This window comes from Equus asinus, chromosome 4 (assembly GCF_041296235.1).
Source record: "Equus asinus isolate D_3611 breed Donkey chromosome 4, EquAss-T2T_v2, whole genome shotgun sequence".
NCBI lineage: Eukaryota > Metazoa > Chordata > Mammalia > Perissodactyla > Equidae > Equus > Equus asinus.
This window is the reverse complement of record NC_091793.1, coordinates 108,651,683-108,675,899: the sequence shown is the minus strand read 5'-3', so window position 1 is coordinate 108,675,899 and position 24,217 is coordinate 108,651,683. Positions and strand designations below refer to the sequence as shown.

General features: G+C 38.2%; 1 protein-coding gene across 4 annotated transcripts in view; it reads left to right on the top strand.

The window, feature by feature from the left end:
- The window catches only part of ABCB11 (ATP binding cassette subfamily B member 11), an 86,911-nt gene that overhangs the window by 3,454 nt on the left and 59,240 nt on the right, over positions 1-24,217 (top strand). For 3 of the 4 annotated variants that reach the window (XM_014860545.3, XM_014860538.3, XM_070508060.1), the window contains exons 2-7: positions 6,849-6,951; positions 8,001-8,022; positions 10,984-11,035; positions 11,815-12,053; positions 22,778-22,865; positions 24,006-24,139. In XM_014860545.3, coding sequence (XP_014716031.2) covers positions 6,876-6,951; positions 8,001-8,022; positions 10,984-11,035; positions 11,815-12,053; positions 22,778-22,865; positions 24,006-24,139 — 611 coding nt within the window. In that variant the 5' untranslated portion in view covers positions 6,849-6,875. Of the gene's footprint in view, positions 1-6,848; positions 6,952-8,000; positions 8,023-10,983; positions 11,036-11,814; positions 12,054-22,436; positions 22,572-22,777; positions 22,866-24,005; positions 24,140-24,217 lie in introns of those variants that run through there. The other variant, XM_070508059.1, reaches the window with a different exon arrangement.

Sequence of the window (24,217 nt, the reverse complement as noted above, 5' to 3'; positions counted from 1 at the left end):
TGGTAAATCAGGATCTGGAGGATGTCTCCCTCGGCTTCAGGCTGTACTGAACTGACCTCATAATACAAGGGTCGGCAAACATTTTCCGTAAATGGCTAGACAGTAAATGTTTTAGGCATTGGTGGGGAGAGGTGGGTATAGGTTCTGTCACAGCTACTCATCTCTGCGATTGTAACACCAAAGCAGCCAACGACAAAACAAACCCAAATGGCCATGACTGTGTCCCAATAAAACTTTGTTTATAAAAACAGGCAGTGGACTAAATGCTGCTACTGTAGTCATATCCTTCAGCTTGACAGGATTCTAGCTCCTGGGAGAACTCTTCTCAACCCCAACTTGTTTCTTTTCTTTTTCTTCCTTCTTTCCTTCCTTCCTTCCTTTCTCTCTCTCTCTCTCTCTTTCTTTCTCACTTTCTCGGTTTCCCTCTTTCTCTTTCTCTCTCTCTCTCTCTTTCCTTCCTTCCTTCTTTCCCTCCTTTCTTTCTTTCTTTCTTTTTCACTTCTCCTGCAGCATCAAGAGCCAGTTGCTAGTGTTGATCCCAGCCTTTGGTGAAGGTCAACCCACTCATCTGTTGCTGCAGGCCTCTGTCTTAAAGTCACACTAGCAGCCTTGGTGTCATGTCCCATGGTGGGCACTGACATTTTCTACTCTTAGGATCCTTGATTTGCTCCTGGCGTGGCTTGTAGAGCCCTGTATCTCCTCCACTTTTGACACCTCAAGTCCCCTGTGGCACTGCTCACTTAGCCCCCTTTCTGAGGTCTGTCAATGTCCCAGGTTCTCTTGGGTGACCCATCCAGGTGCTGCTTTCTCTTCCCCAGCGTTGGTCTTCCAGAATGTTGTTACTAATGTTCTAAGGTAGAAAAATCTTTGATATGTCCATCCATAAAGGTCAGGAGATTGTCCTCTAATGAGTTTATGTCTTGATAAGATTACACATTTTATCACAGAAAAGAAAACTTCAACCCTGGATAGTTAAACAGAAGCACAACGTGGTACATAGGTTGTAGACCACATGCCATTTAGCAGAGAGGGACACTGGTCTTGGCATGGGCAATTAAGAATTCCTGGGGAGTTCCATGATTAGGTGGCCAAAGTCTGCCGACTAGTGTTTAAAAATCTTGATTTCCTGCTTTAACTCCTAGATTCTCTTAAGTTCATTGAAAGACAATTTTTCTGGAAGACCTTGAAAATTCTCAATCTGTTCCCAAAGAGATTAAAATAATTTACTATATAAAAAGGCAGAGTGGGGGCCAGACTGGTGGCACAGTGGTTAAGTTCGCAGGTTCCACTTCTCAGCGGCCTGGGATTTGCCGGTTCGGATCCTGAGTGCAGACATGGCACCACTTGGCATGCCATGCTGAGATAGGTGTCCCACATATAAAGTAGAGGAAGATGAGCATGGATGTTAGCTCAGGGCCAGGCTTCCTCAGCAAAAAGAGGAGGACTGGCAGTAGTTATCTCAGTGCTAATCTTCCTCAAAAAAAACCAAAAAACAAAAAGGCAGAGTGAAAGGAAATAGCATGGTACATTATTTTCAACTGTGAGTTCTTTTGTGTTGGTTGATGTAAAATTTTTTTTTTAAAGATTTTATTTTTCCTTTTTCTCCCCAGACCCCCCGGTACATAGTTATATATTTTTAGTTGTGGATCCTTCTAGTTGTGGCGTGTGGGTTGCCTCCTCAGCATGGCTTGATGAGTGGTGCCATGTTCACCCCCAGGATCTGAACCAGCAAAACCCTGGGCCGCCGAAGCAGAGCACGCGAACTTAACCACTGGGCCACAACACTGGCCCCAAGAAGTAAAATTTTATTATTGGCAGCTGTTAAGAATCCCTAATCAAAGTTTTCTGCAATGTATGATATCGAAGTACCTTTCACACACTTCAGGAAACTCAAGAACGAATTGTTAGCTTAGCTGTCATAGATAGCAGCTGAGAGAATAGAATTAGACGACGTCACATCTGCTTATATTGATGGGGAAGAATAACGTGACAAAACACCATTGCACTCTTGAATTATAGAATATACAAGTGAGGAGGGGATATCCTCTCTTGACCCTATAAAACAAATCTGTTTATCACTGAAAACGAGATTCCCACTATGTTTCCAGGCTTTCAGAGACTAGCAGAGATATTCTCCACCATCTGCTTTATGAGTTTTCCAAGGTCTTCTCTAACACAAAGGGAATTAACCAGTGGGAGAAAACGTGGTCTAATGATATGTCAGAATTTTGTTCTACACCTGTAATAATATGAGGCAATTCATCTAACATCGAATTCTGGAAACATCACCTTTTCTGGAAAATATTATAAGCAAGGCCTTGGTTTATTCTTTCCAGTAATTTTGGTATCTCATTGCATTTTCCCAAATTTAGTATTATGAAATTGCTGCTGTTTTTGTGGGAGCACTCAAGTAATTAACATTTTCAACATAAAGCCCTCAAAAGTCATCCTTGCCATTTCTGAGCTGGCCAGAGATAAGGCAGCTAGCTTCCATTTCTAACTGAGCAACCAGTGCATGCCCTGTAATGCTAGAGAGTATACATCTTTTGAAGTACTGCTCTTTGGTATGTCAAAAGGCAACAGGGACTATCAAAGTTCAGGGTGATGCACTGAATGCTGAGAAAGAAAAGAAACAAACAAAAGGGCAGCCGCAGATATTCAGTAGCTGGCCTGGCACTCTCAGCTAAGCCATGTCATTCTCCTATTAGAAAAAAACAATCTCAAAGAATACCAACTGTATTAGTCAGCATTCTCCAGAGAAACAGAACCAAAGTGATTCATACAGATATGCAGAGAGAGATTTATTATAAGAGATTGACTCATGGGATTATGAAGTCTGAAAAGTCCCAGCTGCAAGCTGGAGGCCCCGGGAAGCCGGTGGTATAGGTCCAGTCCAAATCCAAAGGCCTGAGAACCAGCAGAGTCAATGATTTAAGTTCCAATCTGAGTCTGAAGGCCCGAGAACCAGGAGCTCCAATGTCCCAGGGCAGGAAAAGATGGATATCCCAACTAAAGAAAAAAAGTAAATTCACCCTTCCTCAGTCTTTAGAAAAAATTAGATAATTTTTTTTATTGAGATACAATTGACATATAACATTGTGTAAATTTAAGATGTACAATGTGTTGATTTGACACATTTGTATATTGCAATATAATTACCACCATAGCTTTAGCTCGCATCTTTATCAAGTCACATAATTATCACTTCTTATTTGTGGTGAGAACATTTAAGATCTAGTCTCTTAGCAATTTTGAAGTATGCAATACAGTACTGTTGACTCTAATCACTATGCAGTGCATTAGATCTCTAGAATTTACTCATCTTCTAGATGCAAGTGTGTATCCTTTAACAACATTTCCCCAGCTTCCCCATGCCCCAACCTCTGGTAACCACCATGCTACTCTCTGTTTCTATGAGTTCAAATTTTTTAGATTCCATATATAGGTGAAAGCTTACAATATTTATCTTTGTCTGGCTTATCTCACTAAGCACAATGCCCTCAAAGTCCATCCATGTTGTTGCAAATGGCAGGATTTCCTTCTTTCTCCTGGCTGAATAATATTGCATTGTGTGTGTATATATATATATATATATATATATATATATATATACACACACACCACATCTTCATCCATTCATCTGTTGATGGACACTTAGGCTGTTTCCATGTCTTGGCTATTGTGAATAATGCTACAATAAACATGAGAGTGCATATATCTCTTTGATATCCTGTTTTAATTTCCTTTGGATATATACCCAGAAGAGAGATTGGCGGATCATATGGTAGTTGTATTTTGAATTTTTTGAGGAGCCTCCATACTGTTTTCCATAGTGGCTGAACCAATTTACATTCCCACCAACAGTGCTCAAGGATTCCCTTTTCTCCATATCCTTGCCAACACTTGTTATCGCTTGCCATTCTAACAGGTGTGAGGTGATATTTCATCATGATTTTGATTTCCATTTCCCTGATGATTAGTGATGTTGAGCATCTTTTCATGTACCCGTTGGCCATTTGGATGTCTTCTTTGGAAAATTTCTATTCAGGTCCTCTGCCCTCAGTTTTCCTGATTTTTGTTCTATTCAAGCCCTCCAAGGATTGGATGAATGATGTCCATCTGCATTGCTGAGGGCGATCTTCTACGAATTCAAATGCTAATCTTTTCTGGAGACACCCTCACAGACACATCCAGAAATAATGTTTTACCAGCCATCTGGACAACCCTTAGCCCATTCGAATTGACACGTAAAACTAACCATCGCACCAACCTCAGACAAGGTCACTCTAAGATCAGGATAAAATATGACAAAGCAAGGCCAGTTCATAATTTTGTCCAAGCACAGGCAAAAACAAGGTCATTGTGCAATCCTCAAAATACTAAACATCTCTTTGTCTTGCTAAGTGAGTAACTGTTATTTCTGTGTTCAATCATAGAATTGCTCGAGCTTTCTGACAGCATAGAATCTGGAGCAAACCCCCACTTCCTTGGACGCTCTCCGAAACCACCCAGCTAAAACCCAAGTCCTGTAATAGATTTTCTTCCTAATACCCCATAACCGAGACACCCTATCATCCCCCACAGTGTGTTGTCTCTCCCTGCAATAAGTAATAAATCCAGATTGTTCAATTACAGGTGTGCTCCTAGTGGTCTTTGGCTGAAGGGCATTGACAATGCTATGAGATAGAAATCCTTGCTATGCCTGGATTTTCATCTTTGAGAATGTTACTTTTTAGTATTAAAATAGAAATCACAAAAATCACTATATTCAGAAGGAAGTAAAATGTAAGCAAACCTAACATGAAATCTAGTGTACAGAATTGCTGAGAGGACAGAGAGGGAAAGTGAAGAGAGTAGGTTCGTTGATCAGCATTTTCTTCCTTAATATGAAGTGTGTTACTATTAATGACCCCAGAAGGGAGGGGTAGGAGACGGGGCAGGGGGCGGCTCCATCTCTAAGCTTGAAGGGTAGAGGGAATTTCAGCAGCCTTCTCCCTTTTTGCCAGCTGATGTACAGACACAATTTCATTTCATTTTCACAGCAGTTTGGCAGATTTTAGCACGGTCACCGCTGCTCCCTGACTTGAAAGATGGAGAAATTAGGGCCTGGAGAGAGGTTAAAAAGCACGTCCAACAACGTAGAGTGAAGCCATAGGCAGTACCTGGGTCTGTGAGATGTCAAAGTTCATAGCAAGACACTTCACCATTGGCCTCTAAGTGCTGCCAAGTACTTGCACACCAGTGGGAAGAAACCATTTTAAATGAAGAGCTAAGCCAAGAAAAAAATAATTGGAGACTGATTTGTTTTAAAAAGTCTTATTTTAAAATTAAGAGATGCAATATTACAACTGTTGTTAGTCATTTTATTATTTTCTTATTTTCAAAGAATTTCTTTCTTTTATTCTTGAAAAAAAATTGAGAGTTAAAATTTCAAAAATGATAAAACCAGCAAACATTGCAGTCTCTGAATATAATACTACTTATATTGAACAAATTTTGTTGTTGAATAAAAGAATTTTGAATCTGGTTCATTTTGTCTTTTAATTTTTACTTACCTCGTAAACTACTTAAATAATGTTTCCCACTCTGCTTCTTAATATTGAATTTATTTTTTGCAAGTTATTTTTTATAAATCATGTTTGAGTCAGTCCTTGTGGTCTGGTGGTTAAGATTTGGTGCTCTCACCTCCAAGGTCCTTTCCTTGTCGGGGAAGCACACCACCCATCTGTTGATTGTCGCACTGTGGCAGCTGCATGTTGCTGTGATGCTAAAAGCTGTGCCACTGGTATTTCAAATACTAGCAGGATCACCCATGGTGGACAGGTTTCAGTAGAGCTTCTAGACTCAGACAGACTAGGAAGAAGGACCTGGTCACTCACTTCTGAAAAAATTGACCACAAAAACCCTATGAATAGGTGCTGAACATTCTCTGATATAGCACAAGAAGATGAGAGGATGGTGCAAGAAGACCAGGCAGTGTTCCCCTCTCCTGTACACAGGGTCCTTAGAAGTTGCAATTGACTCCGCTGTATACAACAATTCATTGCTGATCATTGCCCAAAATTTATTCATTGGGGTTGTAAAATAATGATTTTTCTAATTTCATAGGCTTTTAAAAATCAGGAATAGATATTGATTTTTATTGAATATTTTTTCCACATCTATCAAAATGATCAAATATTTTACACTAAGCAATCATTACATTGCTGGGATCAATGTTGCTCATTATATTTTTTTCATAAACTGATGAATTATATTTAACATCTTATTTAGAATTTTTAAGTCTATTTTCAAAAGTAATTCTATTTTTTTCTTATAACCATCTTGTTTGTTTTTATGTCAAGGTTATGCTTGTTTTATAAAATGCACTGGGTAGCAGTTCCCCTGGTCCCTGCTGGGTTCTCCATATCTTGGATGTAGGGGCTGCATTTACAAAGGAGCACTAAGGCAACCCAGCAGTATTTATTTGGGCGTTGCTGGTCAGCTACACTAACCCAAGAATGTTGCCAGTTGGTTGTGCCCTTCTAGCGGTTTTTATTTTTACTCTTTAAAAAATAAATAATTAATTAAATACATAAAGCACAGATAAGCAGAAAGAACAACAAATAAAAAACAACTATCCATTCATCGACCAGAAGAAATCATTATCAATGTTTGAGTTTATCTTTCCTAATAATTAGACTGTTTCATGGAGTTACTAACCAAATAAAAAAACCTGCTTTTGTCTGTGATTGTTAGTGAAGGTTATTTCTTGAACCAAATTGTTCTTTCATTTGGCTACTTTGATTACAGAGAAAAGAGATAATAATTGCAATAATTCTTTTTTTTGGTCTTGTTTTCTTTTATAGGGTTATTGCCTGCAAATTGCAATCACCATGTCTGACTCAGTAATTCTTCGCAGTGTAAAGAAATTTGGAGAAGAGAATTATGGCTTTGAGTCAGATGGATCACGTAAGTGGCCTTTTTCTCTCACCATCTCTTGCACAAAGGGGTTGGAACAAGCTAGCGAAGTTTTAAGGGGCAGAGAAAATCAGCAATCCTATGTAGGATCCTTACTGGACACGTTTCTTACACATGCATGGGCGGTTGCTCCTAGAATCCATGTAATGGAATGTCTGAAAGAGCCAGGTGAAAACACACTCATACCCAGCATGTAGTGAGCACAGCTGGTTCAAAGTAGTCATTATTTTTGAAAACAAATCTTGTGATTTTAGATTTTACATAAAAAGAAACTGAGAGTTGGATAAATTTTTAAAAACTTGGCAAAAATCACTTCACTAGTAATTAATGGAGCCATAATCCTAATTCGATTCTGTCTGATTCCCACACCCAAAATATTAATCTCTGTCTACACTATAATGCCTCTTTACTCTTACTTGAAATAAATTAAGTTGAAATGCCAGGGGAATCAGGATGTGCTGTCCCATGGTGATGGTTGACATTAGCACCTTGGCTTCCCTACACTCATGACCCTGAGCCGCCACTTTCACTTCCTACCCTCCATCTGCTCTGATCTATGCTGGAGAAAATAATATGTGGCTTAATCTTATGGCTTCTACTGGCATGGATGTGTCATTGACCTTTTATTGTCTAGTTAGTTTATGGTCTAAATTTTAAACAGATAAATTCTCATGTTTCTAAAGAACCAAACAATAAATAAATATTCGTTTTACTTGGTAATTCAAAAAATCAGATTTTCTTTAGCTAATTTAGAAATATTGGTCTCCAGTTGATGTCAGAAGATACAAATATTTTATATCTTGGAGAAAAGTCCAGAAATGTAGTCAAGCCAGCAGTCCTGAACCTGAAAGAATGTCCTCTTCTATACTGTGGGGAGAGAGAGAATATGAGAGAAAGGAGTAAAAGCAAATAATCACTTTGCAATGTTCCACAAATAAAAGTAACTTATAAGAATGTTTTTCCAGAGCAAAATTGTTAATGACTATGTTGCATTTTGTCATTGTCATTAACTGCTTTATGCATTGTTTTTGTTCTGACAGATAGCAATGATAAAAACTCAAGGTAAGTGACTATTTTGACAACACAACCTCCTTTCTAGAATAACTCCATAATATTCCTATAAAAGGCACAAAGTAGAGAGAATATTTTTGTGCATATTGTACTTTCTATAAAGTGGTATAGATAATCCGTTCTTTTTCTCTTAAAAACATTTCTGTAATTTGATTTCAAAAACCTTTTGGAATATCCCTTCTGGATTAGGTCCTAATCTCCCCTATGCATCTGGGAACACCACAGAATTTCTCATCGAAACAGGCAGAGGCAAAGTTGGACAAGTTTGGTTTCATGGGCACAGGGCAGGTCCCTACACCCCAAATTCTTCCCATAGGCAAATAGTAGACATCTAAAATTTAATTATTAGATATTTATCTTTAGTTTAAGAGTTTAAATCCTCATATAAAACACATGTCAGCTAATCATACTTCGAGCAGGATTAGATGGAGTCTAACTTGGGAGACAGAAGGGCAAGCTCCTGAAATAAAGATGGTGAAAGGGAGAGGTTGAAGGTATTTCAGGAATCTTAAGTAATTCACGGCAGAGGGAGGTGTTGGATGTGGTAACATTAGCTTTGGACTAGGAGTGGTAGGGTCAGCCTGTGCCCAGAAGAACCACACTTTTCTCACTGGGTAGGGAGAAGATGAAAATAGATGTGGCTCAGATAAATGGCAAAAAGAGGATGAGCAGGAAGGTGGAGTGAATTCTTTGGTTTTTAGAGGAATTGAATCTATTTTCTGATGGGTGCGGTAACGTGGAATGAGACGATCACAGTGAAAGTTTGATACATCTGCTGAGGAGAATGGGAGCAATCCGTGGGGATGTGGGAGGAAGTACAGGGTTGTTGGATCAAGCTAATGATGGAGACAATACTTATTTACTCACTCATTCCACAGGTATTGATTGAGTGCCTATCAGTAGTCAGACACTATTATAGGTGCTGAGGATACAGAAAAGACCAAAATAGGCAAATACCTCTGCCCTTGAGGAGCTTACATTTTAGTGAGGGAGACACAATAATCACCATAAATAAATAAAATATATAGTATAGTAGCTAGGGATAATCTAACACTTTCTTTCTAGGAAGAAAAAGTAAAAATTGGAATGGAGTTATAAAATGATATGGAGGAAAGTTGAAATTTTAAAGACTTTGGCCAGGGAAGGCCCCACTGAGAAGCTGACTTTTGAGAGAAGGTCTGAAGGAGGTGAGGGAGTTGGCCATTCAGGTATCTGAAGAAAGAGCATTCTGATGAGAGGAAAATAGCAAGTGCAAAGGCCCAGAGGTGGGAACAAATTTGGCATGGACAAAGGTCAGCAAAGAGGCCAGGTGGCTTGGGTGGTGAGAACTGGAGTACAGTAGGAGGAGACAAGGTCAGAGAGCCAACTGGCCAGACTGTGGAGGGCCTTGGACGTTTCAGCAGGAACTTGGCATTCTACTCTGAGCTAGAAGAGAAGCATAGGGCAGCTGAGTGCCAGGCATGGCATGTGTCGGCATCAGTTCACATGGGGAGAGGTTGTCTCCAGCAGGCCCAGCAGGCCGGCTTCAGGAGGAGAAGGGCAAACAGCTGGGTGGATGCAGAGATGGACTTTCCAAGGAAGCATTTGGGGAAAAGGATTGAGGATGATGGTGAGAGTGTGGTCCAAATGGCAAGCAGTGGGACCTGAGATGCGTGGAGAAGGAGGCAAAATCTTCATGGAGTGTAGCAACTGTAAGTAAATGAAGGGTTTAAGGGACTGCAGGTCTCAACTGAGATGACAAATAAGTGTGGAAGGAGGAGGGAAGTGCTAAAACAAGGTACATGGGCAGTTCCAGAGTGCCAATGTAGTAGAGTGGTTCCCAGTAAAAGCAAGGTCCAGCGTATGTCCGTGAACAGATGACTCAGGTGAAGTAGAGATCCCTGGAGTTGAGAAGGTCAAAGAAGGATTAAGCACAACTTTATGAGAAATGAAATGAATAAGAAATACTAAGGAAATACGATTTTATGGGAAGTCTGGGAGTTTTTCTGAATTTTCATCATATCAATACTATTTTATGTAGTCAAATTTTTAAGGGCTACAAGGAAGCTTTAAATCAGCTAATTCAACCACCTTAATTTACCCACAAGAAAATGTAGGTAGAAGTAGGTCGAGGGTAAAGGCTGATGTCCAATAGTTATTTGTTTCTGTAACCAGAAGTACAGAGCACTTTTTTTTTTTTTGGTGAGGAAGATTGGCCCTGAACTAACATCTGTTGCCAATCTTCCTCTTTTTGCTTGAAGAAGACTGTCACTGAGCTAATGTCTGTGCCAATCTTCCTCCATTTTATCTGTAGGATGCTGCCACAGCGTGGCTCAATGAGTGGTGTGTAGGTCCATGCCTGGGATCTGGGCCTGCAAACTGTGGACTGCTGAAGCAGAGTGTGTGAACTTAACCACCATACCACTGGGCCAGACCTAGAGCATTTTTATTTTCTTTCAATACCTCTCAGAAAAACCTCATTGAATCTCTGCTGAACATGAGATATAGTTATACAGAAGTTTCTAGAAGAAGTAAATTTCAAGAATAAAAGCTTGTTTTTAAGATGCCAGGTTTGGCAAGAATTTCTCAGCCAGTGGAGACTTTCTTTCTTACTAAAGAATGACTCAAAAAATTGCCTCCTAGGGCCGGCCCCATGGCTGAGTGGTCAAATTTGCACGGTCTGCTTCAGTGTCCCAGGGTTTTGCAGGTTTGGATCCTGGGCTCAGACCTAGCACTGCTCATTGGGCCATGCTGAGGAGGCGTCCCGCATAGCTCGACCAGAAGGATCTAGAACTAGAATATACAACTATATACTGGGGGGCTCCAGGGAGAAGAAGAAAGAAAGAAAAAAAAGAGGATTGGCAGCAGCTGTTAGCTCAAGTGCCAATCTTTAAAAAAGAAATCACCACCTAGGCAGAATTTCTCATTGTTCTGGAAAAGATGGTCTGTAAATCCCTATGTTTTTCTTCTCAGGTTACAAGATGAGAAGAAAAGTAACAGCAGTCAAGTTGGCTTCTTTCAATTGGTAATAAAACTGTGCTGATTTATGACATAGGTTTTGCAACTGTGAATTGTTCAGATCATGGAGAAAGTGTTAAAACTTGAGTCATATTGGCAGGTTTTTAACTACAGTGACCACTTTTTCTTAAAGCTTATCTCTGTGATAACATGCTGAATAGCAACTAGAAATATATTGCTGATTAAACACACAAATGCTATCTGATAGATCAGAAAGTGTCCTGGAAAATAATTGCTAAGCCCATAATTATCATTTTAGTAAGGAAAACCATCATAGCAATCAGATCATGTATATTTATTCTTAAAGTCCTTAGAAATTTCGGAGTATAGGCATTTTCTCCAAATTTACATGGGGTGGAAGCATTTCTAGGCAAAAGTAGGCACTCTTCATTGTCAGTATCAGTTCTGGGAGCCACCTTACACTTTTGCGGAATGGCCCACACAGTACATTTACACGGCGATGACATCAGTGCCAGTGATTGTTTCTCCCTCAAGTTGTGGATGAATAGCCAAGAACTAAAGTAAGCTCTTGAGGTAAAAAGGATGAATTCAGAGGCTAGGAAAGAAATACCATGAATTAGCAATGTAAGAGTCTAATGTCTTAGATAATTGATGATCATTTATTTCAATATAATTAGTGAGAACTCGACTGTTCAATTAAGATGATGCCCATAAAATTTGGTGTTGGTTGTTATTTATCAGAATCTAGTAACTAAAATTCAGCAGTCCTCCGACCTCTGCTGCCTTTCACCCATAAATTACCTGTGAATCCTTTTGTTTTTCAAGTTTCGATTTTCTTCAACAAGTGACATTTGGCTGATGTTTGTGGGAGCTTTATGTGCATTTCTCCATGGACTAGCCTATCCAGGCGTGCTACTCATTTTTGGCACAATGACAGATGCTTTTGTTGACTATGATGTTGAATTACAAGAACTCAAGATCCCGGGAAAAGCGTGTGTGAATAACACCATAGTGTGGATCAACAGCTCCCTCAACGAGAACGTGACAAATGCAACACGTTGTGGGTAGGCTGATATTTTTTACTTTTTCCATTTTTTGCTCATATCTTAAATTGTAATTCAAAATGTGTAAAGAGGACTTTATTGACTGAGTTGGGGTGGTATCTAACACAGAGAGAAGAGAAACATAAATTTATCAATATGTCTACAAATTACTCTGCCCCAAGGTTCTTCCTATCCTAACAGGTTTTCAAATCCTAACAAAAAATGGAATTGGAAATTGGCCACTAATTACATCACCCAGGGGCCAGCCCTGTGGCCAAGTGGTTAAGTTCGTGCACTCGCACCCCAAAGTTTGCCAGTTTAGATCCTGGGTGCAGACCTACACAGTGCTCGCTCATCAATCCATGCTGTGGCAGCACCCCACATAGAAGAACTAGAATGACCTACAACTAGGATATACAACTATGCACTGGGGCTTTGGGGAGAAAAAAAAGAAAGAGGAAGATTGGAAACAGATGTTAGCTCAGAGCCAACCTTCCTCAAAAAAAAAAATACATCACCCAATTTTAACCTCTTTTTAGACTACAAGCTTGAGGATGACACTACCAATAGTTATTGCTACTAGGAAGTTGACCCATGAATTTCACTTGAGTCCTTGTTGTGTCCCATATCCAAGACTTCCTTTTTCTTTTGCTAACTCCCTTCTGTTCCTCAGCTTCTTGACTGTGGTTGATGACTCACTTGATCCTCAGCCGGCTCTCTCTAAGGGGAATTTCATTAGTATGCTACAGGACTTGGAGCAGGGGCCGCCAGTCTCAGTGGTTGAGTTTCTATGGAAGAGTGGTGTGGTGCTCTGAACAGAGGGCAGTCGTGAAGAATTAGTCAGAGCTCACTGTGCTACTGTTCTCCTTGTGGTAAGCCCGACAGGCTGCCTTGTAATCAGTGAGTCTGTAGCGTACACAGACTGACTCACCATCATAGCGTGGACTTTGCAGCCTGCCTCATGATGCCTCAGGGCCAGAACAAGCTCATTTGCACGTATGAACCCACACACTCAGGTTCAAGAGCCAACGGCCGGGCACATCCTGGCTAGAAAGATGCTTAAAATGGCTCCCCCAAGTGAATTTGTATTTTTTCACTTTTATTTTTAAAATTACCAACAGGCTTGGTTCCAGATTATGAACAATTTCTTCTAAAGCACTGATGCTCTTCCATAATATTATCTATTCTTAGGGTCTTTCATTCATTCACTCATTCAATCAACATTTTTTGAATGTCAAGTAAGTACTAGGAGCTCATGTAAGTATCAAGGATATAGTGGTCATCTTAAGAGTCATGGTCTTTATCTTCGTGGAACTTAAGTCTAGTCAGTGAGACCATCATTAAATCAATCACCTTTCAGATAAATATGTAGCTGCAAACTGGTTGGTGCTTGACAGAAAAGCACAAGATAACATACAATGTGCAGAATTTCCCTTTAAAAAATAATAAACCTACTTGTTAGAAATAAATTTCCTAATATCTAAATATGTATGTTTCTTTCTAAATTTGAAAGTTTTTTTCATCTGTATAATTCAGAACAGTTTGTGTACAAGAGACTGTCTTCAATGACAATCTTCTAAGTCTTTCATTTGCGTTGGAGGACAGAAATGAACTGCTTTTTACAGAGTAAGATAACTGCAAAATGTGATGTTTGTCACTTCCTCCTTTGAAAAAAAATGCATTCAGACTTATGTATGATGCAAATTGATCCAAATCATTAATAACACTGATGAAGATAAATTTTTCAAGGGAAAATTCCTGTAACTATATCCTGTTGTGCCTTAAAATTTGGAAATAAATGTTAGAGGGGCCAAAATTTCAGATATATCTATGGTATTGGGTGCTCATAAACATTTATTAGATGAGTTAAAGAATGAATCTACCTTTAATGCCTGCATCATAGGCATCCATTAGAAAGGAATTCAGTATGGCTGCGCATTACTCACACTTTATTCATTCTTACTGGGTAGTACACTTGAAGATGAGCAAGTAGTGCAAAACAAAGAGGGACTTTCAGAAATTCATTGGCTTTGGCAGAATTCACATGAAGTAAATGGGCATTTGTCCTTTTTTAAAAAAAATTTCATAGAGATATTCGGAACTGTGTGGCCCACACCTTTCTTAGGCCATTGCTTTACCAAGAACTCCTTTGATGAGTTAAATACTTTAATTGTGAGCTATTATGGTAACTGACATGATACTGTTTGTTGCTGTTCTGAATAAATGTTTGTTCAGCTTCTATGTAGTAAAATCACTGTGAAAATGGACTTGAGGACAGAGGAGATGGATAAAGGAGAAGGGAGAGGACATTTTTCTACCTGTAAATAGTTAATATGCCTTCCAAATTGCCCAACTCTTTCCCAACTTTCTTTCTTGGAAAAGGTATATTAAAAGTAAACTTCTGCACCTATTGTAATAGATGTATTAATCTTGGACTACATAAGGCAACTCAATGATTTTATCAACATTAGAATGCATGTACAATGGTAGGAGATTGTTTTGTTTTTCTCTTTCAATATATTGGTTTCCACATATCAATTACAATCCATTGGATGGAATTTTTAAGCTAAAGCCTTCCAAATGGCTCTCAGTGAATAATGTTGAAAAGGATTACAGAACATCAGGCCTCCTGATTTGCTTATTAGAATTTATTTGCTCAGAGGAGTTAATCAATAAGGTAAAAGAATAAAAGAAGATGAAATAAGGGGAAGTCTAAATATCACAATGCAGTTTATTTTCCTTTTATTTTATCCAACTGAAGTGTAAAAACTCAAATGCAAGCCACAAAGTCTTGTAACTTAATTGTGGAAGTGATGTACCACTATTTCTGCCACATCCTATTGGTCACACAGACCAACCCTGGTGCAGTTTGGGAGGGGACTACCAAGAGTGTGAATACCAAGAGATAAGAATCATTAGGGGCTCCTTGGAGGCTGACTACCATAGCCATTGGGAAGCTCATGGCCTCGCTTGCCCCACAAATGATTGTGTCAATGTACTCATCTGAATCTGTACTTTCTCTTGGATTTCAGTCTATTTTCTTAGCAACGTACATTTAGTTAATGCATTCAAGCACTATTTTGAAGTTAGACACTGAAAGACCATACACTTTTTAAAAGAACTTTATTGAGATCCAATTCACATACCATACAATTCACCCATTTAAAGTATACAACTCAATTTTTTTAGTGTATTCACAAAGTTATGCATCCATCAGCACAATCAATTTCAGAACATTTTCGTTACCACAAGAAAAAACCCCATACCCCTTAGCTATCACTCCACAATTCCCCAACCTCCCTCAGCCCTGGACAACCACTAATCTACTTTCTGTCTCTGTAGGTTTGTCTCTTCTTGACATTTCATATAAATGGAATCATACAGTATGTAGTCCTTTGTGACTGGCTTCTTTAACTTAACATAATGTTTTCAAGGTTCATCCATGTTATAGCCTGAATTAGTCCTTCATTTCTTTTTATTCCTGAATAATGTTTCATTGTATGGATATAATACATTTTGTTTATCCATTCATCAGTTGATAGACATTTGAGTTGTTTCTACTTTTTGGTTATTACAAGTAATGCTGCTATGAACATTTGTGTACAAGGCTTTGTGAGGACACATGTTTTCGATTCTTCTGAGTACATACATAGGAGTGGAATTGCTGAGTCATACAGTAACTATATGTTTAACCATTGGAAGAAATGCCAGACTGTTTTTCAAAGTGGTTGTACCATTTTGCATTCCCGCTAACAGTGTATGAGAATTCCAATTTCTTCACATCCTCACCAACACTTATTATCTATATTTTGATTGTAGCTCTAATAGGCTAAGTAATGGCCCCCAAAGATATCCAAATCCTAATTCCTAGAATCTGTAAATGTTACCTTATGTGGAAAAAAGAATCTATGCAGATGTGATCAAGTTAAAGTTCTTGGGATGGGGGAGTTGAAGAATCAAACATCTTCTATTGTTTTTCTATCTCTATTTCATTTATTTCCACTCCAATCTTTACTTTTTTTTCTTCTGCTTGTCTTAGGCTTAGTTTTCTCTTCTTTTCTAGTGACTTAAGGTGAGACATTGGGTTATTGGTATAAGATTTTGTTCTTTTTTTAATAGAGGCAAAAAGAGTTATATATTTCTCTCTAAGAACTGCTTTAGCTACATCCCATAAGTTTTTATATGTTACGTTTTCATGTTCATTAATCTCCAAGTATTTTCTAGTTTCTCTTGTGATTTTTTCTTTGACACATTGGCTATTTCTGATTGTACTATTTTATTTCCACATATTTGTGAAAGTCCTCAATTTTTTGGTCATTAATTTCTGCTTTCACTCCATTGTGATCATAGAACATACTTAGTATTATTTTAATTCTTTTAAATGTATTGAAGCTTATTTTATAGCCTAGCATGTGTCTATACTGAAGAGTGTTCCATGTGCATTTGAGAGGAATATATATTCTGCTGTTATCGGGTAGAGTGTTCTGAAGATGTCTGTTAGGTCTAATTGGTTTATATTGTTGTTCAAATCTTCTATTCCTGTTGATCTTCCACCTAGTTGTTCTATCCAATATTGAAAGTGTGGAATAGTTGGTCTTTGACTATTATTGTTGAACTATCTGTTTCTTCCCATGAATCTGTTAGACTTTGCTTCATGTGTTTTAGGTCTCTGTTGTTAGGTACATATATTTTTATAATTGTTATAATTTCCTGATAGGTTGATCCTTTTATAATTATAAAATGATATTTATCTCTAACAATAATGTTTTAAAGTTTATTTGTCTGTTGTTAGTACAGCCACCCCTGCTTTCTCATGGTTGCTCTTTGTCATGACATATTTTTTGCATCCTTTTACTTTCATCTTGTTTGTATCTTTGAATCTAAAATGTGTCTCTTGTAGACAGCCTATAGTTGGAGCTTGTTTATCTAGTCTGACAATCTCTGCCTTTTGATTGGATTGTTTAATCTATTACATATATAAAACAAATGTAATACTCTCAAAAGTGACTAAAAGAGGCAGACTGACTAGAGATCTCAAGACACAAGTAATAACACGGTTCTGAGTTCCCTAGGTTTTCTTTAGGCCTCATATTTACTATATTGGGTGCTGGGAAAGCTACAACCTGGGAATATAATGAGTTCAGTCCACAAAAGACCCAACAAAATCCTGCTCTCTCTAGATAATGGATCAGAAAGAGGCAGACTAACAGAAAACTTTCAGACAATAACTACTGTACTCCAGCACTACAGAAATACTACAGGAAAAAATTGTAACCTCACTTTTATCCATGCCAGCAAAGCTTGAGTTGGGAACCTAGACCTCCCCCCTTGCCAGGTGGCACTGAGCCTCTGCTGTGTTTCTCCCCTACCCCACCCCTGTGGTGTCAATCGAGAACATGTGGAGGCCTGAACCATCCTTACTGTAATGAGGCACTCTTTCCCCTTCCTGCTCAGATAGTGTCAGAGAGTTAGAACGTTCACCATCATCTCCATGGAAGGGGAAATCAAGACATTCTCAGGTGAAGGAAACAAAGAGTATTGTAAGCTGACTTACCTTAAAAGAAGATCTAAAGGAAGTTCTGTAAACAGAAAGAAAATGGTTTAAAATAAAATCTTGGACATCAAGAAGGAAGAACATGGTAGGCAAAACCATGGGTAAATGCAATCGACTTTTCTTCTTTTCTTGAGTTTTCTGAATTATGTTTGATAGTCGAAGCAAAAACTCTAACCCTGTCTGATATGGTCCTTTTATAACATTGTCTGATGTGAGATTTATTTGGAAATATTAAAGACAATTATATTATTAACAGGGGAGAGTAAAGGTATGTAAAAAGAGATAAAATTTCTGTACTTTGTTCAAACTGGTAAAATGACGATGCTAGTAGACTGTGATAAGTGGTATGCCTATAATATAATTCCTAGAGGACCACTAAAAAAACTATACAAAGAGATACACTTGAAAACACTATAAATAAATCAAAACTGAATTCTAAAAACTGTTTGAGTAGCCCACAAGAAAGCAGGAGAAAGGAAACAGAGAAATAAAAAAGGGAGAAAACAAACAGAAAACAGAAAATAAACATAGCAAAAGACATATGCTCTCACCACTATAATTCACCATAGCACTCGAAGTTCTAGCCTGTACAGTAAGGAAGGAGAGGAAATAGAAGGAATACTGATCTAATACTTACTGCTTAACTGTGCACTTAAAAATGGTAAAGTTGCTAAATTTTATGTTACGTGTTTTTTATTGAAATTAAAATTTTTTAAATACAAAAACAAAAAAAAGAGACTAGAGATCTAAAAGGAAGAAGTACACACATCTCTATTGGAGATGACGTTGTTGACATAGAAAATCCCAAAGAATCTCCAAAAATCTCCTAGAATCAATAAGTGAGTTCAGCAAGGACATAAAATACCAGATAAACAAACAGATCTTCCTTGATGTATGGTCACATTACATCTTGATAAACCCATCATAAATTAAAAATATTGTTAAGTTGAAAGTGCATTTAATACACCTAACCTACCAAGCATCATAGCTTAGCCTGGCCTACCTTCAAACGTACTCGGATCACTTACATTAGCCTACAGTTGGGCAAAATTGTCTAATACAAAGCCTATTTTATAATAAAGTGTTGAATATCTTATGTAATTGATTGAATACTGTACTGATAGTGAAAAACAGAATGGTTGTCTGGGCACAGAATGGTAGTAAGTGTATTGGTTGTTTACCCTCCTGGTTGCATGGCTGACTGGGAGCTGTGGCTTGCTGCCACTGCCCAGCATCACAAACAAGAGATATGTATTGCATATCGCTAGGCTGGAAAAAGGTCAAAATTCAAAATTCGAAGTGTGATTTCCACTGAATGCATATCACTTTTGCACCATCATAAAGTTGAAAAATCGTAAGTCAAACCATTGTAAGTCAGTGACTGTACAAAATTCAGTAGTATTTCTATAAATTAGCAATGAACATGTGGGCACCAAAATTCAAAATATAATGCCATTTACAATTGCTCAAAAAATTTACTTAAGTGTAAATCTAACAAAACATGTACAGGACTTGTATGCTGAAAACTGCAAAATTCTGATGAAAGAAATCAGAGAAGACAAATAAATGGGGAGACATACCATGTTAATGAATTGGAAGATTCAATATAGTAAAGATATCAGTATAGTAAAGATTCACTATAATAAAGATAAAGATATAAAGATATAGTAAAGATATCCCCCAAATTGATATACAGGTTTAATACAATTCCTATCAAAATCTCAGCATGATTTTTTTGTAACTGTACACAAGATTAGTCTAAAATTTATATGAAAAGGCAAAAGAACTAGAATATCTAGAACAACTTTGAAAAAAATAGTGCCTGAGGAAAAAACTACCCAATTTCAAGACATATTATATAGCTACAGCAATAAAGTTGTATATTATTGACAGAGGAACACAATAGAGAACTCAGGAATAGACCTACAGGAGTATGTCCAACTGATTGTTGACAAAGGTAGAAAAGCAATTCAACGGAGGACAGACAAATTTTTAATCAAATGGTGCTGGAGTAACTGGACATCCATGGGAAAAAAAGGAACTTATACAAAAATTAGCTCAAAATGAATTATGAACTTCAATGTAAAAAATAAACTGTAAACTTTTATAAAAATATGTAGGAGATCATTTTCAGGTCTAGGGCTAGACAAAGAGCTCTTAGACTTAACACCAAAAGCACAATCCATAAAAGGAAGAATTAATAAATTAGACATCATCAAAATTAAAAATTTTGCTCTGCAAAAGGACACTGTTAAGAGGATGAAAAGACAGGCTACAGACTGGGAGAACATATTTACAAATCAGATATCTAACAAAGGACTAGGCTCTAGAATATATAAAGAACTCTCAAAACTCAATGGTTAAAAAACTCCAAATAGAATATGGGAAAAATACATGAAGAGGTATTTCACTAAGAAGTAAAGATGGCAAATGAGCACAGGAAAAAATGTTCAGCAATGTTAGTTGTTAGGGAATGCAAATTAAAATCAAAATGAGATATCAGTACAGATCTATCAGAATGGCTAAAATAAAAAGCAGTGGTGACACCAAAGGCTGGTGAGGACCTGGAGGAAGTGGATCACTTATACCTTGCTGATGAGAACGTTAAATGGTGCAGCCACCCTGGAAAACTGTTTTGCAGGTTTTTAAAAAAATGACACATAGAACTGCTATACAACCTAGCAAGTCTACTCTTGGAGATTTATCACAGAAAAAATGAAAACTTATGTTCACATAAAAATCCGTACACAAATGTTTATAGAAGCTTTATTTGTAATAGACAAAAACTAGAAACAATCCGGACAACCTTCAAAGGGTGAGTGGTTAAACAAACTGCCATACATCTATACCACGGAACACTTCTTAACAATAAAAAGGAGCAAACTATGGAGGAAACTTGAAAGAATTATGCTGAGTGAAAAAATGCCAATCCCAAAAGGTTGTATATTATGTGATTCCATTTATACAACATTTTTCAAATGACAAAACTATAGCAATAGACAACAGATTAGTGGTAGCCAGGGGTTAAGGGAGTACCAAGGACTCTCGATCTGCCTAAGTTTGTTCATAACTGGCAGCTGTGTTTTTTGTGACAGACGCTTTATCACCTCTGCTTAGAGTGTCTGTAGAATGAATGCACTGCAGGAAATCTAAGTAAACTTTTTGATAAACGCTCATAGTTTTCCCTTTGGGGACACCCAAATTTCATTTCACAAACAGAAGACAAAGAGTATGGACTACTTTATATATTAGAAGGCTTTACTGGTAATATTACATTATACACTCTCTGTGGAGGTACTTAGCTCTTATAAGAGCCTCTGATTGTGGATATTTATATATAACTGTATGATTTTCTAGGTCTTGTTCATTCTCTGAGTCCCCTGAATCATCATGAAAGGCTGGGAATGTGGTGAACACAGATGTATAAGCTGGTTTGGAGATTGTCAGAGAGGTTGACCAAGGCAGTTATTTCCCTTCCTCACTAATATTTTTAAAGTCAAAGCAAAATCAACAAACATTTCTTCAGTACCTACTGTGTGTAAGGTATTGTACTAGGATTCGGGCAGTGTGAGTAAGCAGCTTAAACCTAGCTCTTGCCCTCAAGTAGCTTGCAATTTACTAGCAAGACAAACATAAATATACTCAATAAAAATATATTCAGTAAAGATATTGAGTAATAGTGCAAGATGGCAATAAAATCTGTTGTGGAATAATAGCTTGCTCTGTATTATACTTCAATATTTGGTCTGAGTTCAACAGAGGGAGAGAACAATTCAAGCTTGGGTCACAAAGGAAGGCCTGAGAGCAGGAAGCACGTAGGATGGGAACATCTATGCTAAAGATGCTGCTTTCTGATTTGCTAAAGAAGTGGACTCTATATGATTTAGCTTGTCCCCGAGGAGCAGAATTCTCATCAACCAATATGTTAATTTTCTAAATGCGAAATTCCTAATTTCCTGAAAGCAATTGTTACGGAACCTGAAGTGAGTTTGCTCACCCCTTGCGCAGCAAGCCAATCTCTGACACCGGGTGTGGTGGAAGAAAGTAGGAATTTTACTTTTGCACAGCGCTGAGCAAGGAGAGAGGGCAGCTAACGCTCAAATCCCAAACTCCCCGAAAACCTAAAAGGAAGGGTTTTTATTTGGGGTTTTAGGTACGGGAGTGGGAGCATATGGCCTTGCTGGTCGGAGCTTTCCCATCAGCCTGTCTTTGGCCTTGAGACACTTGCAGAGAGGAGGGAGCCCGTGACCTTGCTGGTCAGCAGCTTTCCCACCAGCCCCTATCTCTTTGTGGGGAGGAGATAGTCCAGGTGCTTGTCCTTGACGGTGTTTATCTCCATGGCGGATAGCGGATTCTGGAGCCAGGAAGGCAGAGAGTAAGCAGGGAATGAGTGTTTTGGTTTTAACCCCATATATGCTGGGTTTAATGTGGGGAAACTGATATCAGGGTCGGTATCACAATTTCAGAATAATTCCTCCCCTCCCTGCCCCTGCCAATCCCAAACCCTGGGCTGCAGTGTGATAGTTGTGCTGGAAAAATGCTGTAGAGCTTTCTTGCTATTTCCCACAAGCTCTTTGGCTTCAATCTTAGAAATTGTCCTAGAGAATGAAGCTTCATGGGCTGCAATCAGCAGAAAGACTGGGTTAATAAAGTGTTTTTCTCCCTCTATGGGAAGATGACACACATTTCTCACAGTGTCCCTCTGATATAGAGGAGTTGAAAAGCTGGTTTAGATTCCTAGAGCGGGTAACAGTAAACGTCCTGATTTACAGCACACATCTCTCTACCAGGGTCTTTTCAGACATCTGTCTGGCTTTTTAATAACTTTCTCTGGCTATGAGTGCTCTAGCACTGCGTAACAAGCATGAGTGAAAGGAGCCTGAGTGGACAGAGCACTGGGCTGCCATCTAGGGTCCCCCGGCTTCCAACAACCACCAATTAATTATTTTACAACCTTAGAACCTCTGCCTATAAAAATGAAGCAGGTAAGCATCTTTGCTGTGATTGGTACCATAACGTTTATTTAGGGATTTGGTTGGATTGATTATAGTTTGACATAGATAAAATGCTTTACCAATATTAAATAGAAATATATAATACATATATTTTAAATTCTTCTGTACTCACAAATATAATCTTTGGTAGCTTGATCCTGCTTGTGAGTCTTAACCTTTTTCCCCCTCTTTTGAAGGTTGCTGAACATTGAAAGTGAAATGATCAGATTTGCCAGTTATTATGCTGTAGTCGCTGTCACCGTCCTTATCACAGGATATATGCAAGTTAGTAGCACTTCCATTTTATTTATAGATCAACATCTGGGTTCAAAGACACTACAATGAAATCCAAAGGGTACTCTTTAACTTTTAAATTATTCGGAAGCCCTAAGGACTACAGTTTAATTCCAGGGGGAACGTGAGGGAATGGGACAGGTTCTTCCTCTCAGTGAGGGGAGGAGGATACCAGCAGCTGTCTAGGGAGATGGAGAATAGACTTTTAGTTTCAACATCCTGTTCTTCCCTGCCCTCTGACTTCATCCTCGCTCCTAAACTCAGAAATAGCTGTGGGCGTGTCTGTAGAGGGAGAGTGGGCAGCCTCGAGAAAGCCGGGCATGGGGGGTTGGAGGAAAGCCAGCTTTACTTTCTTTTCCTCTTTCAATGCTAATGTCTCACCAAACGTTGCTAGAGTCCAACCCCAATTCTGTAAACCGAATCTAGAGCATATTCTAGATTTAAGCCATGGAAAGGCTTGGAGTTTCTTAACCCTTATTAAGGAAGAAAAGTATTTCATCTTTTTCCTTCCTCTATAGAAAAAATAATGAATCTTCCCACCCCTATATATTCAAGAATTCCAGGAAGTTAGTGTTAGTTGTAAAGAGAAATGAATCCATTTTTCCGGTTCTGACTTTGAGAGTTTTAACGACAGGCTTATTTTGCTTGGTTGGTGGACACTCTCAGTCGATTCCCTGCATATGTTATAATTTTTGTTGTACTTTCTCTGAAAATCGTTGTCCAACAGCCTGAAAACTATGCATGGATACTTGTTGGCAGACCTTCCAGGGCAAAAGTTGACTCAGAAGTGGCATGGAAAAATAGTGATTTAAGAGCAATAATTGACTTTTTGGCTCTGTGAGCCTTATTTTACACATGAGGAAAGTGAAGCTCAATAAAGTTAAGTCTAAACATGTCAGAGTTGAATTCAAACCCAAATTTCCTGGCTTTCCTGTTCACAGTTGTTCTGCTCACCTCCACTTTTGGTAGCAGATGCCAGAATTCAGACTTAGATCTCAAGAAGAGGCATTTTGTGAATTACGTTCCTCCTTTTTGCAACTGTTACTGAAAATGTTTTCTTCTGAAAACAGAAAAGGAATTAACGAATATTCTTTACATCATGATGCTAAACAGTCCTTGCTCTGTTTCCAGATATGCTTTTGGGTAATTGCTGCAGCTCGTCAGGTACAGAAAATAAGAAAATTTTACTTTAGAAGAATAATGAGAATGGAAATAGGATGGTTTGACTGCAATTCAGTGGGAGAGCTGAGCACAAGATTTTCTGAGTAAGTAGCTAGTAGGATGTTTTAATGTATGTGTGATTTTTTGATAATAAAATCCTTGTTTCTAAATTACATAACAAT